This window comes from Castor canadensis, chromosome 9, assembly GCF_047511655.1.
Source record: "Castor canadensis chromosome 9, mCasCan1.hap1v2, whole genome shotgun sequence".
Classification (NCBI taxonomy): Eukaryota; Metazoa; Chordata; class Mammalia; order Rodentia; family Castoridae; genus Castor; species Castor canadensis.
In genome coordinates this window covers 113801443-113816313 of record NC_133394.1, presented here as the reverse complement: position 1 = coordinate 113816313, position 14871 = coordinate 113801443, and the positions used below count along the sequence as shown (strand labels likewise).

General features: G+C 34.6%; 1 protein-coding gene across 23 annotated transcripts in view; it reads left to right on the top strand.

Moving 5' to 3' along the window:
- Positions 1 to 14871, top strand: part of Fip1l1 (factor interacting with PAPOLA and CPSF1) — a 68033-nt gene that overhangs the window by 29821 nt on the left and 23341 nt on the right. For all 23 annotated transcript variants that reach the window (XM_074042260.1, XM_074042259.1, XM_074042256.1 and 20 more), the window contains 2 exons: positions 6628 to 6721; positions 8887 to 9043. In XM_074042260.1, the coding sequence (XP_073898361.1) occupies positions 6628 to 6721; positions 8887 to 9043 (251 nt within the window). The remainder of the gene's footprint in view (positions 1 to 6627; positions 6722 to 8886; positions 9044 to 14871) is intronic.

Sequence of the window (14871 nt, the reverse complement as noted above, 5' to 3'; positions counted from 1 at the left end):
GAAGTGTGGAACTTGTGGCATTCCTTAAGCCTGTTTGTTAAGAGCAGCTGACCAGAAGTTGAGATTCTTTTCGTAAGTTACCATGCTTTGAAGGTTTGGACCTCTTACCTCAGGCTGACAATTTTTAATGTGTATAAGTGTGTCTTAAACTTTAGCAGTATTGTTTAAGCTGACTCTATACTCAGCAGTGGCATTTTATTGGTGTAAGTTTGCTTTATAAATTGCAATTTGTACCATTTGCAAAACCAATTAGTAAGAAGAATGAAGCCTTTTTAGTAGAAAATTGAAATTGACAGTATGGTTAATTGCTATAAACTTACCCTAATATCCATTTTTTTTCTGAATTATGTTTTCATTTTATAGTACCAAATCCTCCTTTTAGATAATTAAGTTTTAAATTCTTCATTGTTTGTCTTAAGTTTGTGTGGTATATCAGAAAAATTTTTGAACTGATTCAGGCTCTTAAATAAGAAGTAGTGAAATTTGCTTTTTGTTGTTGAATCGCTAATATATTTAAACCTGTTTGCACCTTTTATAATAGACAAACACAAAATTTACAATAAAACTCCATGTTAGTGCTGGTGAAGTGGCTCAAAGGACTGAGGCCCTGAGTTCAAAACCACAAAATTAAAAAAAAACACCCTGGATGTTAAATGAACATTGTGTATGAGTCACAACTTTGTCTACATTTTGTCTGTTGATGAGACAATGTACACTGTGGCATTCGATGACTCTGAGTGCATGCATATTGCTTTAAAATTTTATGTGATTGGGTATCTGAAAGGCTTTTTTTTTTTTTTAAGTTCTGTAGAGCTTTTTTTTCCCTGTCGATTATATATGTAAAAGCATGAAGTTAGGCATAAAATGGCAGGTAAAGCTTTATTGTAAACTACTGTATTAATGAATATCAGTGTCCTCCAGTGAGTTGAATTTGAGCATATTTCACCTTTAATCATTTGAGGTATTATGTTCTGTTTTGAATAGAGCTTACAAAGTAATTTAACATTTAAAATATTCATGCTTCATAAAGTTAATATGGGAAACAGTGTTGTGGAAGAAGGGAAAGGTAGACTGAATTTGGAGTTAGGTATACAGTTCCTGACTCCTGGTGCTGCCATTTTCTATGCAAAAGAGCCTCTTTGCATGTCTATAAAAATGAAACTAATTAGACTTACTTGCAAGCTGACTTCTAAGCTTATGTGAGAGCACCTGTTAAAAAATCACCTGTTAGCTCCAGTTGGTTCTCTGCTTCTATCCCAGGACCTTTGAAAGTAGTACTGAAGGAAACAAATTATATGTCCAGAAGGCAAAGTTTTAAGTCTTGTGACTTATTTTGGTCATGTTATTTTCTAGTTAGGATTTTTGGCCAGTTCTTAACCTGATTGTTAGACTATGTAAACATTCTTTATAAATTATGTATGCACAATAGAGAAAATTATTCTTGGGTCTGTGAAAGTTAAATATACAGAGAAGCAGTATTATGTCATGTCACAAGTAAAAATACGTAATGAGTACTATCCTTTTCTTATCAGACCTTGATGGGTAATTACAGAGGGCTAGAGGTATGGCTCAATGGTAGAGTTCCTGCTTAATAAGCACAAAACCCTGAATTCAAACCCCAGTACCACAAAAAAACCCAAAGCAAAACAATGAAGAACTAAATACTTGATCCTAGCACCACAAAAAGGTCAAAGAAGAGTTAAATATTAGCCAGGCAAGGTGGCTCATGCCTATAATATCAGTTATGCAAGAAGCATAAATAAGGGGATTGTATGTGTAAATATGAGGGGTGGGGTCCAGGCCAGCCCTGCCAAAAATGTAAGATACTCTCTGAAAAATAACTAAAGCAAAAAAGGACTGCGGGTGTGTCTCAAATTATATAATGCCTGCCTAGCAAGCATAAGCACTGAGTTCAAAAACCCTAGTACCACCAAAAAGAAAAAGAAAAGTTAAATATTAATTTTCATCAGCTACTTTACATTCTTTCTAGAAGAGAATCAAATGTTTATGTCTTTCTTGAACATGTTAGATGGTAGTTGTAATATTTGACTTTGGCTATGTCCTGGAATTATTTGAGAATTTTCAAAAAAGTAGTGATGCTTAGGCCCAGGAGATGCTGTTCTAAATACTCTGGTGTACATCCTGGACATTGAGGATTCTTAAAAGCTCCCCAGATCATTCTTATGTGCCAGCAGGATTGATAAACAGTGACTTCAAGACTAGATTCTGCTTGGCTTAAGGGTTAAAATCAAATGCTAGCTGGGGACCTGGGGTTTTGAAGTAAAGTGATAGATTTAACTGTAGTGAGAAATGATATTTGCAAAGTATTTTGTAACCTCAGAGTCCTTTTCTTTATGTGATTTTCATCTAATTTATATTCTCTACCTCTTTGAATGTCTTTTGGTTGATAACCACTTCCAAGAGTGTATTATGTTCTCAGTTGCAAGCAGAATGATAGATAATAGAAATATACTGCATATAATACTTTCCTCACATTCTTGGCTTCTGTACTGAGTTCAAACCCCAGTACCACAAAAAAATAAATAAATCCTTAGAGCAAGCCTGACTGATAAGAGGGATAAATAGTAGCACCACATCGTTTTACCTCCCCTTACTATAATTGCATTTGTTGAATTGGACATCGTTGTTATGCTTCACACAGTCTTGAAAAACAGCTATGTGAAACTCATTTTTTTTCTTTCTTTGGTGGGACTGGGGTTTGAACTCAGGGCTTCATGCTTACAGAGCAGATACTTTACCACTTGAGCCACAGCTCCAGTATACTTTGCTCTGGTTGTTTTGGAGATCAGGGTCTCAGAAATGTTTTGCCCAGGCTGGCCTCTAACCTCTATCCTTCCAATCTCAGCTTCCCAAGTAGCTAGGATTTCAGATGTGAGCCACCAGTGTATGGCTCACTTTTGATTTTGTTTTAATAATATTGGAAATTCTGTCTCTATTTCAGTGCTTTTCAAAACATGAGGTTACACTCTGTTTCTGAGTTACAAAATGAATTTGGTGATTCCAAGCAGTATTTCTTGGTTTTGTATTGTTTATTTGCTTTATTCCTGTTACATTTAAATATTACTAAAATCATTTTACTGTCACCTTTCCTTTATGTAAGCATGGTTTCATGAAAGTTTTAAGTTTTTAAATGTAATATGTAGGTCCTGGGTTGCTATGGACAATGGACTTCTGAACTGCATTTCGCGATCAGTAATGTAAAAATGGCTATGCTCCCTATATTTTGTCTTAAAGTGAACTCGAAGGGTAAACATTTGTTCACCTGTAAAAATGGGAATAATTGTTGCTACATCATAGGGTTATTATGAGGAATAAAGTGCTTATAGAACAGTGTTTATCTAGCACAGTAAGTGCTCGCTAAAAACAAATACTGTTGCTGTTGCCAGGGAAAGCATTCAGACAAATGCTTTGCTTTTAGCTTACGCACATTAAAAACTTTTGTATTAATGGTGTCCTTTTATAACTTCCCTTGACACTGAATTGTGATTTAAAAATTTGTTTTATCTCTGCCAGCAGCCCTTAAAAATGTCTTTTGGGCACATTAGAATCATCAAAATATGGCATTTTAATTTAATTCTATTATAATTTAAGAGAGATTTTTGTATTTACCTGTGCTGCGAGGGAAGATGGAAGCTTTTTGAACAGAGCTTGTTTAAACTGTAGATTTACTCATATCCACTGTGGTTAGTTTCTGTCTCAAGCATTTTACTAGGTGATTAAGCCCTAAATACAGAAAAAAACAATTAGCTGTCTACCTTACTAAAAAAAAGGTTTGCGGGCCCAGTTAGCCTGTACTGTGTGGATATCTGCGTTCTAGTAGATTTGCCTGTAGTGAAGTTCTACCGAATGCTTTCATGCAGTGAAATAAAAAGCTGTCCACCAAGAACAGAAAGCTGGGGCTGTAGCTCAGTAGGAAACACTTGCCTAACGTTCTTGATGCCCTAGATTCAGTCCTCCGCAAGTAGGGGGTGGGGACGCTTGCATGGAATAATGCAGTTCAATATTGTTTTTCATAATGTGACATCAGAAAAGCATTGTATTTTAAAATTAGTTGTATTAAATACTTTGTGTTTTTGGTTTGATACTATGTATCTATCATAAGAGATTTCTGAGCAAATGGTGAACTTGGTTTCTGGTTAATTTATGGTAAATAACTTTATATGATTAAAAATACCTGAGAAGTCTTACGAAGACATAGGAAATTGCAATTTCCTGGACTTTCCTTGAAGGATATACTCCTGGTAAGATTTATTTCTCAGCTGTGTTTGTAGAATCATTAATCCAGTTAAGCTGAGAAAATTAGACTTATTTAAGATAAACTTTAAGAGATGAATACTCCCAGATATCTCGAGAATTTTTAAAAACCAAAACACCTTCAAGATCAATGATAAAAGACAGGTTTTAGAAATCTTCCTCTTTAACTGAAAAATTAAGGTGTAGTTTTAACTATTTGTTATCATCCTGGAGAATTTGTTCTTGATAGGAATGTGTTTAAAAGTGGAGGGGGAAGCAGTCTTATGTATTAGGTAGTACAGTAGAGCTCCAGGTGTTGGTAATGGAGTCTAGGCCCCAGTGAAAGGTTCTGGGAATGCTGACCCAGGATACACTCCTATATCTGGTTGTTGGAGTCTGAGAGGTACCTAAGTGGTGGTAGGCAGAGCTTTGTAATTATTTTAAGTTTCAGGGTTGATATTGGAGAACTGTTTGTTTCATCTTTGAGGTGTTTGGATTTTTCCTATTCGTGAATGTCAAGAAATTTTCCCAGTTATGCTAGTGGCGGGTATAAGTTAAGTGAAATGACTCTCAGTCTTAGGGATCATGAAGGAGCCTGGAAAATCAGTGATTCAGGCATAGAATTAGAAAGTTTTGTATTATATGTATTCTATTAAAAGTACAGACAAGTGTTAATTTGACAAGAGGTGTCAGTATTGACATTAGTTTTTATATCAGCTTTTGACTAGGTGATTTAGTCAAATATTAAAAAAGACACTCTTGATAGCTTTGAATGGCACATTTCAGGTGTCATTATGTACCTCAAATAATAGGGTATAAAATTACATGTGGAGTGTTTGAAAAGCTTACTTGACAAACTCGTTATTTTCACTATAGTTTTAAATTTCTCAGGAGTGAATTATCTTGCTGGAAGAAGCATAGCTCAAAGGAAAAAGGAATCTTACAGGCTTTGGGGTTTAAGGTTTTAAGTTTGAAAGTTCGTTTTTGCCACTTAATTATTATTTAGATCAGTGACTTCAGTCTGAATTCTGACTTTATGATGACCAACACATACATGCTAATTTTTAAGTTGAGGATTTTTGTGAGGTTTAAGAATAACAGGTTAGGCATCTAATGGATGGTAGCTGTTGTTACTAGTCATCTGAGGAACCTAAGTTGGTAACTATGGAAGACTATGGCATTTTAATTATCTTCTAAAAAATTTTTTTTTTTTTTTGGTCATACTTGAGGTTTGAACTCAGGGCCTTGCTCTTGTTAGGCAGGCACTGTACCACTTGAGCCTCATCCCCATCCCTTTTTGTTTTAGTTATTTTTCCAGGTAGGGTCTCGTTTCTTTTTGCCTGGACTGGACTGGCTGATCCTCCTATTTATGCTTCCTCTGTGTAGCTGAGATGACAGGGTTGTGCCACCACACCCAGATATTGATTGAGGTGGGATCTTGATAACTGTTTGCCCAGGCTGGCATTAAACTTCCATCCTCCCGATCTCTGCCTCCCAAGTAGCTAGGGTTATAGGTATGAGCCACCTTATCAGGCCTCCTAAAAAGATTTAAAGGTTGAATTATTTAGAACTGAAAGATAAAGGGAAATTCATCTGCTTTATATTCTCATTGCTTGTCCCTACAAGTGACTTCTGTGTCTTGTTAGGCATATATACTTTCCCATACTTCCTCAAGTACACAGTAACTTAATATTTTAATTTTTAAAAATTTGACTTGTAGGTTTTCTTATTAAATTTTCAGCACTGTTTTGTGGTAGACTACTTTTCCACATTCTCTCTGATTAAACTTTTAAGGGATTATAAATACAGCTGGGGATAGGGCAGGCTTAAATATTTGTACTCTTATGTCTAAAGACAAGTAACCAGAAATGAAAAACTGGTTTCTAATGTTTTCTAATGCTTGGAATATATCACTGTGGGAAATGACCTGTGTATGTAAAATGAGCAGTTTTGGAAACTTAAAAAATTTATGTAGCAGAATTATGATATGTGTTAACAATTACAATGGCCAAGAAATTTTATTTCAATTTGTTTAGCACTTGCTTTTTGATTCAGTTGCAAACTATTAAAAAACAGTAAATTCAGAAGAAAAGCTATACAAATACTCAAAATTTAACATTACAATTATTACTGGGTATGTTGGTGGTTCTAGCTTATAATTTTTATCTTCTAAATTTTAATTACATTGTAATTTTTACATGTAATTTTTAATTATATTGTAAAATACTGAGATATAATTCAGTGAAATCTTTCAATGTGTGTTCTATTTTAAAGTACATTGGAAAGCGTTTTAGTTTTTATTTCTCACTTAAAATTGTTACTCTGTTCAAACTAATTAGGTGAAACTGAATGGATTCAATTTTTGTATTTCAGGAGATTACCTGGAGCAATCGATGTTATTGGTCAAACTATAACTATTAGCCGAGTAGAAGGAAGGCGACGAGCAAATGAGAACAGCAATATACAGGTTTAATACTTAAAACAATTATTTTTACTCAAGGGATTATATCTACATTCTAACTGAATTTATTCAATAAAAAATACTGTGCTACACGTTTGGTACTTTGAGTGCTGCAGAGACTTATAATGTGGAACCAGTCACTCTTATGTTATTGCAAACACTTTTCCCTTAGAATTATAATCTCTGCACTTTTCTTTTTTCCTTTCTTTTTTCACAGTACTGGTGTTTGATTCCAGGGCCTTCACACTTGTTAGGCACAGTTGCTGTACTGCTCGAGCCAGCCCTCTAACCCTTTTTTTGCTTTAGTAATTTTTAGATAGGGATCTTAATTTTTCCCAGGGCCAGTTTTGGACTGCAATCCTCCTACATATGCCTCCTGTGTGGCTGAGATTACAGATGTGTGCACCATCATGCCTGACTTACTGATTTAGAAGGGGATCTCACCAACTTTTTGCCCAGGGTAGCTTTGAACTGCCATCCTTCCAATTTGTGACTACCAAGTATCTGGGATTACAGGTGTATCCTACCAGGCCTGGCCTAATCTCTGAACATTTCTTAGTAAGGTTTTTCTTTTTCCTTCTTAATAAACTTAGTACATTAGGTGTATTGAACAAACAATATGGGGGGGATGTGGCAGGAAGTCACTGATAATTCTACTACCTACATGTTACATTTTCACTTCTGGTACATCTCTTTCTACTTACTAAGCAAAATTGAGATACTTTTATATTGGTTTTTTAATTTAAAAAAATTTTTTTTGTGGTACTGGGGCTTGAACTCAGAGCCTATACCTTGAGCCACTCCACCAGCCCATTTTTTTGTGATAGGGTTTTTTGAGATAGGGTCTCGTGAACTATTTGCTCAGTCTGGTTTTTAACTGCGATCCTCTTAATCTCTGCCTCCTGAGCTAGTAGGGTTTCAGGCGTGAGCCACCAGCACCCGGCTTATTACACTGTTTTGTATTTTTTTTCCCATCAAAATTATTTTCGTGTTCCCAATATTATTTGAAAAATATGATTTAAAATATCATGATAGCTTCATTTTATATGTGCCATAATTCCCTTAATGTGATGTTTCTGAGGGAAGTAGAGTTGCTTTGCATTCAGAGTGTAGGAATGCAAAGAATTCAGTAACTGACATTACCGTTATTCAGGTTGGCCATCATTTTTCATTTTTTATTCTCTTTTTTCTGAGTACCTTAAAAATGTCCACAGTGTTTTGACATTAATTATGTAAAATGTTTAAGCATCTTTACAGTTAATTATTTGTAAAATAGAAGATAGCTCTCTTTTTCATTCTCCCTACTATTATATATAATGCCATGGTTTCTTAAAATAATTCTGTTTTGTACTTTAAGAAACTGGTTTTAAGCAGATACCTTACAGAAATTACTGTATTCAAATGTAATAAAAGGTTAATCAAAAGAGGGATTGCATGTTTAAATGATGCGCTTAAGTCAGCAAGGATTCAAGATAAATTAATTTATAGTGTTACATTGGCTATTCTTACTATTTCCCAAATCTGTTTGCACATCAGAATCCTTCAGGTGACATGCGTTGTCAAAACCAAATGTCCCAGGTACACCTTGCTTGCTGCCGTATTTCAGAAGGTTTGGGTTGCTTCTGATCATGCCTGTCCCTTACCTAGTCACACAGATTAGCATTTTGCAAACATTGCTTCACTTTTTAATGTTGTTAAAGTTACAGACTCACATAAAAGTTTTTTACATGTCTTAATCCTCGCAACCTGTTACATACATGCAATCATGGTGACAGGCACTGGTACAGTGAATGTCTGATCTACTACCATGATAATTTCTCAGGACTAGTATTTATGGTTAATGAGTATATCACTTTGACTTGAATACTTTGCTGATTTTACAGATATGGTAATTGCTACATTATATTTGTAAGGTTTCTTATTTGAGATGTTATTATTTCTTACAAAAGGGTTCCTTTTCCTAGAACATGAATATTACAATATGAACATCTAAAAAAGTATGTGCGAACATATGTGTGTAAACATTTAGACATACTACCCTTCAAAATATATGTATGTGAATTAAAACTACCTTTTACTTTATTTCTTAGATTAAATGAAATTGATTTACTAAGATGAAGTTAGATAAGAACATTTACTCATCTTCCTAATTGAGTGTTTTCTAATTTCAGGTCCTCTCTGAAAGGTCTGCTACTGAAGTAGACAACAATTTTAGCAAACCACCTCCATTTTTCCCTCCAGGAGCTCCTCCTACCCACCTTCCACCACCTCCCTTCCTTCCTCCTCCTCCAACTGTCAGCACTGCTCCGCCTCTGATCCCACCACCAGGTAAATAGTAAAAATGGCATTTGATTTCGAAAGAAAAACAGTTTGAGACTGTTTAACAGTGAAAATATATATTTGAAGATAATACCTTGATTAATTACATTAAAAGTAATAGTTATCATTTATTATTTTGTTTTCTGCAGATTTATACTGCAAAGATTATACATGTCTTGCTATTTCAGCATAGTAGAGAAAATATTCTAAAATAAAGAATACCTATGTACTAAAATTGACCCAAAAATGCAATAGTAATCCCCATACTGATGTTGCTAATAGTATCTGTATAAATCCATATCGAATTGTAAACCACATGTTAACTTGATTTGAGAAAAATTTGAAGATACTTGATTGGAGTAATTCCAAAAAATTATAACTTTTGAAGAGTCAGTCCTATTATCTTTTCTTGTGTACTGATTTCCATTTGAGAGACTGCTCCTGGATATAAGGTACCTGGTGTTCACTACTTTTAAACATGACAGAAAATAATACACATTTTTATCATATTTTTAACTACTTTTGTTTATTAAAAACCAGGTTATTGGTAACAGAGAAATATTTGCACGTAATCCCCAAATTCCATTTTTAGTTATACTTTTATTTTCTTTCTGGTAAGTTTTTAATATTTATTTGCCTTAACCACCTTTTTATAAAACTAACAAGATTGATTCAGATTATAATTACTTTCTTCCTAGGGACAATTCCAGTAGTAAATGGTACAAATTAGCTGCTGCTCCTCATAAGGATTACAGGTAGACATGTGTTAGGATTTGCTTTGTTAGTAGAATCAGTTTGCACTGGAGAGCCACATACCCTCACTCACTGTATATCTGCGAGAGCCCTATCATTGTTTTATGGTGCCAGTTATCATCAGAGTAAAGCCAGATAACAGACCTTATTCACCCTTGGCCTCTGAATCTCAGTTATCCCTCTTCCCTCCATCCCTAGCACCTGTGACTTCCTCCCACTATCACCTCAGCTCTCACAAACACGAGAGCATGTTAGGAAAAATGATTGGTGGTTTTAGAGAATCTGTTGTCTCAAAATAGAGGAAGACCAGAATAGGTTAGACGTGTTTCCTCCAGACAACATTATTTCTGAAATTCAATGACTTTCTTATTTCAACAGCTGAAATTGAGCACAAACCATTTCTAAGTTGGGATTGGACCTGTGATTTGGGTCTTCACTACACTTAGAATTAGCCAAATGATAGGGGGCACACGTGATTCATAATGAAAACTTAATGTGGCTTATATTATAAATGAGTCCACTTTCCTCTGAAAAAAGTGAGATAAAAATGTAGAAATAATTAATTTTTGAATATATTTGATTCATGAGACTAAAGTGATAAATGTTTGTGGTAATAGTTTTTGTTTTTTTGATGGTACTGAGGGTTGAACTCAGGGCTTTGTGCTTGCTAGATAGGTGCACTACCACTTGAGCCAGTCCGCCAGCGCTTTTTGCATTGATTACTTTTGAAATAGGGTCTCACTTTATGCTCCTGCCATCCTGGACTGCGATCTTCTGATTTTTGGTTACCCATATTGTTGGAATGACAGGCATAAGCCACCATACCCAGCCATTGGTTGAGATGTGGTCTCACAGACCTTTTGCCCTGGGCTGAGTAGCTAGGATTGCACATTTCATTCATTTCACTTGGCCTGTTATAACTATTAAGTTCTAACACTGAATTGCTTTATAATTTTATTTAAGCATTACTAGAACTAAAGGTGGTTTAGATTTGAAAATTTGAAAATTTTTATTTTTAATTGATAAATAATTGTACTTGTTTATGTGACACAATATGATGTGTTCGTACATATTTACATGATAGGATGATTTTAAGATAGTTAATGTATCCATCACTTCACATTCTCACCAAGTTTTGTGGTTTTACACAGATTTAAAATCTGTTCTTGTAGCAGTTTTGAAGCTAGTATTATTAAGTATAGTTACTGTGCTGTGCACTAGGTCTCTAGAACTTATTCCTCCTAACTGAAACTTTGTACCCTTTTAAACAACTCCCCACCCCTCCCTCACCTTGCCTCTGTAACCTCCATTCTTATGTCTGCTCCTGTGAGTTGGGCTCTTTGGATCTCACTTAGAAGAGCTATCAAGCAGTATTCTTTCTGTGCCTTGCCTTGTTTCACTCAGTATACTGTCCCCAAGGCTCATGCATGCTGTTGCAAATGACAAAAGGAAAGAGTTTTCTTACTAATTAGCTAGTAGACATTTTTATATGTTCAATACTAGCTTGTTTGTTCACTAAGTAGGATGAAAGTGGTATAATTTATTGAAAAATTATGGGGAAATTGGTGATGGGCAGTGGTGTTATGTGAAAGTTTACTTTTTTAAGAAATGGTAAAATTGCTCTTTGCCATGTAGTATTTGTTTATAAGAATAAAAAAAATCTTTGTTTAGATTATGAGGGGCATTATACTACGAAGTACCAGTGACTGTTTTTCCATTGCTTAATCTGTTCATCTATTTAATATTAATTCTCAGCTCCATTTTTTTTCTATCCAGGTTTTCTTTGATGCTTATTCTTGAAGTATGTTTTCCTGCTGTCCTATCACTATTTACGGAATGCAGATTCAAATGAATTCTAATCCTGATTTAAACAGTACCTAACTGACATATTTGATGTGGGGGAGGGGGTAGTCAATTAACATTATAACCAAAATTTGTTAATTGAGACTATCTGAATTAATCTTTGTTTTTGCTATACTCTCTTGCATAGAGTGTAGGGTATTTCTGTGTTGCCTACAGTGCTAGTCATAGTGTCTTGTGTGCACTTGGCATTCCCTGAATATGTTAGCTAATTGAGTAACAACATAGTTAAGTTTCTTTAACAACAGAGATGATTTTCAGATTGATAGGTGGTATGTTTAATCAGAGTTTTACTCTCTAAACAACAGTATGACTGTATAGACATATATCTACTGAAAGAAGCCCTGAAGAAAGCTATACTTTGCTTTGCCATTTACCACAGAACCACATGATCACACCCCGTTTTGTACTTTGGTGTAAATGTAAATCACCTTAGAAATCAGAAGCAGCTAATGAAAGAAAGCTGTGACTTAGAATTCTTTTGAGTATTACCTTAACAATAACTACATTTTTCTTAGAGAAACCTTGGATTTTGTTTTTTGCTTTCTTTAGAAATTTTGAAAGGAAAGGAGGGAAAAATCTTTTGAGGATTGATTTTTAATGTATTTTAATGTTACCTTTGCTAAAATTAGATTTCTGATGCTTAACTTAAAGCCAAAGTTCTATGTTTGCTAGGACAAATGCAATAATGATATGTTATGCCCAATTTTAGGATGCTTCCTAGCTGCTAGCTAGGCTTTTTAAATAAATATGGTCACTATATATCCAGATTTGCTTGTAACAAATTACCTTCACACCTTTTATCTCAGCATAATTACCATTCCTAGTCATTCCCTCACTTGGAGGTTAAGATTTATGTTAGTTTGCTTGGAGACTTACAGACATGGCTCATTATGTAAGTGTACATAGTTTTTAATAATAAGGTGACAGAAACAGCTCTTAACACTACACTTCTCTTGTTGACAGAAGAGGTTTGTCTTCCTTTCCCCTCAACTACCCATCTACAAACATGTATTAAACTTTATTAGTAACATAAAGAGAACAGAGTATTTCTGGTCATAATAAATTTGTAAGAAGAATGGAACCTGTCTTCCAACAAAGATGGAACAGACATCTAGAAATGCAGTGTTTCATGTTGTTCATTGCAGCCATACTAACAGTATCCTGAAAACAAATAATGTTTAATTATGGTCCTTTGTAATTTCAGATTGTCTATTATTTTTTGTTAGATTCTTTTTACTGATTTTTTTTCAGAATACATTAGTGTGATTTCATGCTTTTTCTAATAATGGAAATAATACCTAGTATTTACTATTGATTGCTCACTTTTGAAGGCACCATTCCAGGTACATCCCAGGTATTGTCTCATTTGATTCTAGAATAATATCTAGAGTATATATTATTCTGATTTTACAGATGAACATACTGGGGCTTAAGGAATTTAAGTAACAGCAGAACCAGACTTCTAATCCAGGCAGTTTTTCTGGATTGCTTATTTTCTTTATTAACTATGCTGAAATAGGTCGGTACCTATTAAAAAAACTATTATTAGATGATGTATATGTACAAAAACATGTCTTAGAACGTTCCCCTTCAGTCCTCCCCCCAGAACCACTTCTCTGATGTTGAATTGCATGCATGTGTATTTCTGGGTAGGGAAATTAGGGAAACTCTAAAGAGCAGGAATTAGATTTTCTTAAGTAAAGTCCATTTAACTAAGGTGTTATTATTTTATAATATGTGTAAGGAGTATATGTTTACTTGAACAAGTCACTTTGAAATACTCGAATATTAGAAAAAATATATTGTGAAAATGGAAGGATTGATGTTACAGGTTAGGTTATTTTGCATATGTTGTTTGTTTAATGTGGTCAAATGTACAATTTTATTTTAGCCATTTTGTAAGTGTATAGATCATTGTGCAACCTTTATCATGATCTGTAAACCTAAACTTTTTCATAATCCCTAATGAAAACTATGCCTTTTAAACAATAACTCCTTCCCTTGTTTTCCCAGACCTTGGTAACTTCTATTCTACTCTCTGCTTCTCTGAATTGGCTTATTCTCAGTACATTACATTAGTGGAATCAGGCAGTAGCTTTTGTCCATATGTGTCAAGCCTGTTTTGTTTCTAAAATAAGTATTGTGAACTAATTTTATATGCCTTAAGGGCTTATGATTTTGACTTTTAAATGTTAATTTTCTTTAGTATCATATTTTATCTCCATTTTTATAATGGAGTTTGTTGAAAAATAGAAGGCAAGTTCAATTTGACTCGTTTCTTGTTGCCTTAATTAATAGTAAGAGTCATGTGACTGGTTTTGTAGCTCTTGGGAACAATTGAAATTGAGCCCACAAGTAGAATTTCTCTAACTAGAAAAAGGCACTTCGTTCGTAACCCAACTACTCTGGACCACAAACTTTTAAAGCTTTTCTTTTTGCGTGTGTGTGTGTGTGTGTGTGGTACTCAGGGCCTACACCTTTGCCACACTACCAGCCCCGCGGGGGGGGGGCCCCCCCCCCGGTCCCTTTTTTTTTTTTTTTTTTTTTGTGATCGGTGATTTCGAGATAGGGTCTCTCGAACTATTTGCCTGGGCTGGCTTCGAACCGCAATCCTCCTGATCAGCTAGGATTAGAGGTGTGATCCACTGGCACCCGGCCTTTTAAAGCTTATTAAATCTTGCTTTTAAAGCGGATTTACCTATTTGTGTAGATATCAACTATAAAAGATTCTGCATTTTAGAAGGAAGTTATGTCTCCTAAGACTTGTCATGTAAATCAGTACCTTACCCAGTCATCTAGTACTACTAATTGTATGAACTTAAAAGTCATGTTCATTCCTTCATTGTCTTGATTTTGGGTTAGTGATGCCATGGGGGGACAGAGAGGTCACAGATCCATTCTCACAGCTGGGCTCTTTGTGTATTTCCTAAAAGGTCTGTAGTCTCATTGGAGTATTTCTCTGCAGGACACAGAGCTCTTTAAACTCTTTTTACACACCCCAAAGAGCTTATTTGTAGATGTTAGTGCTATCTTTTTCTATAGTAAATTTAAACATAATAAGATAATGATTTAGAAATATCCAAACTCATTACAGGTTAACATAAATAATATTTTTATAAGAAATAGCATTTTTTGTAGAACAATGAAAAAGCATTTAATGACAGGAGGTGAATTTGTTTCACTTTGTAAATGTCTTTACTATGTGGCTTAATAAAGAAAAG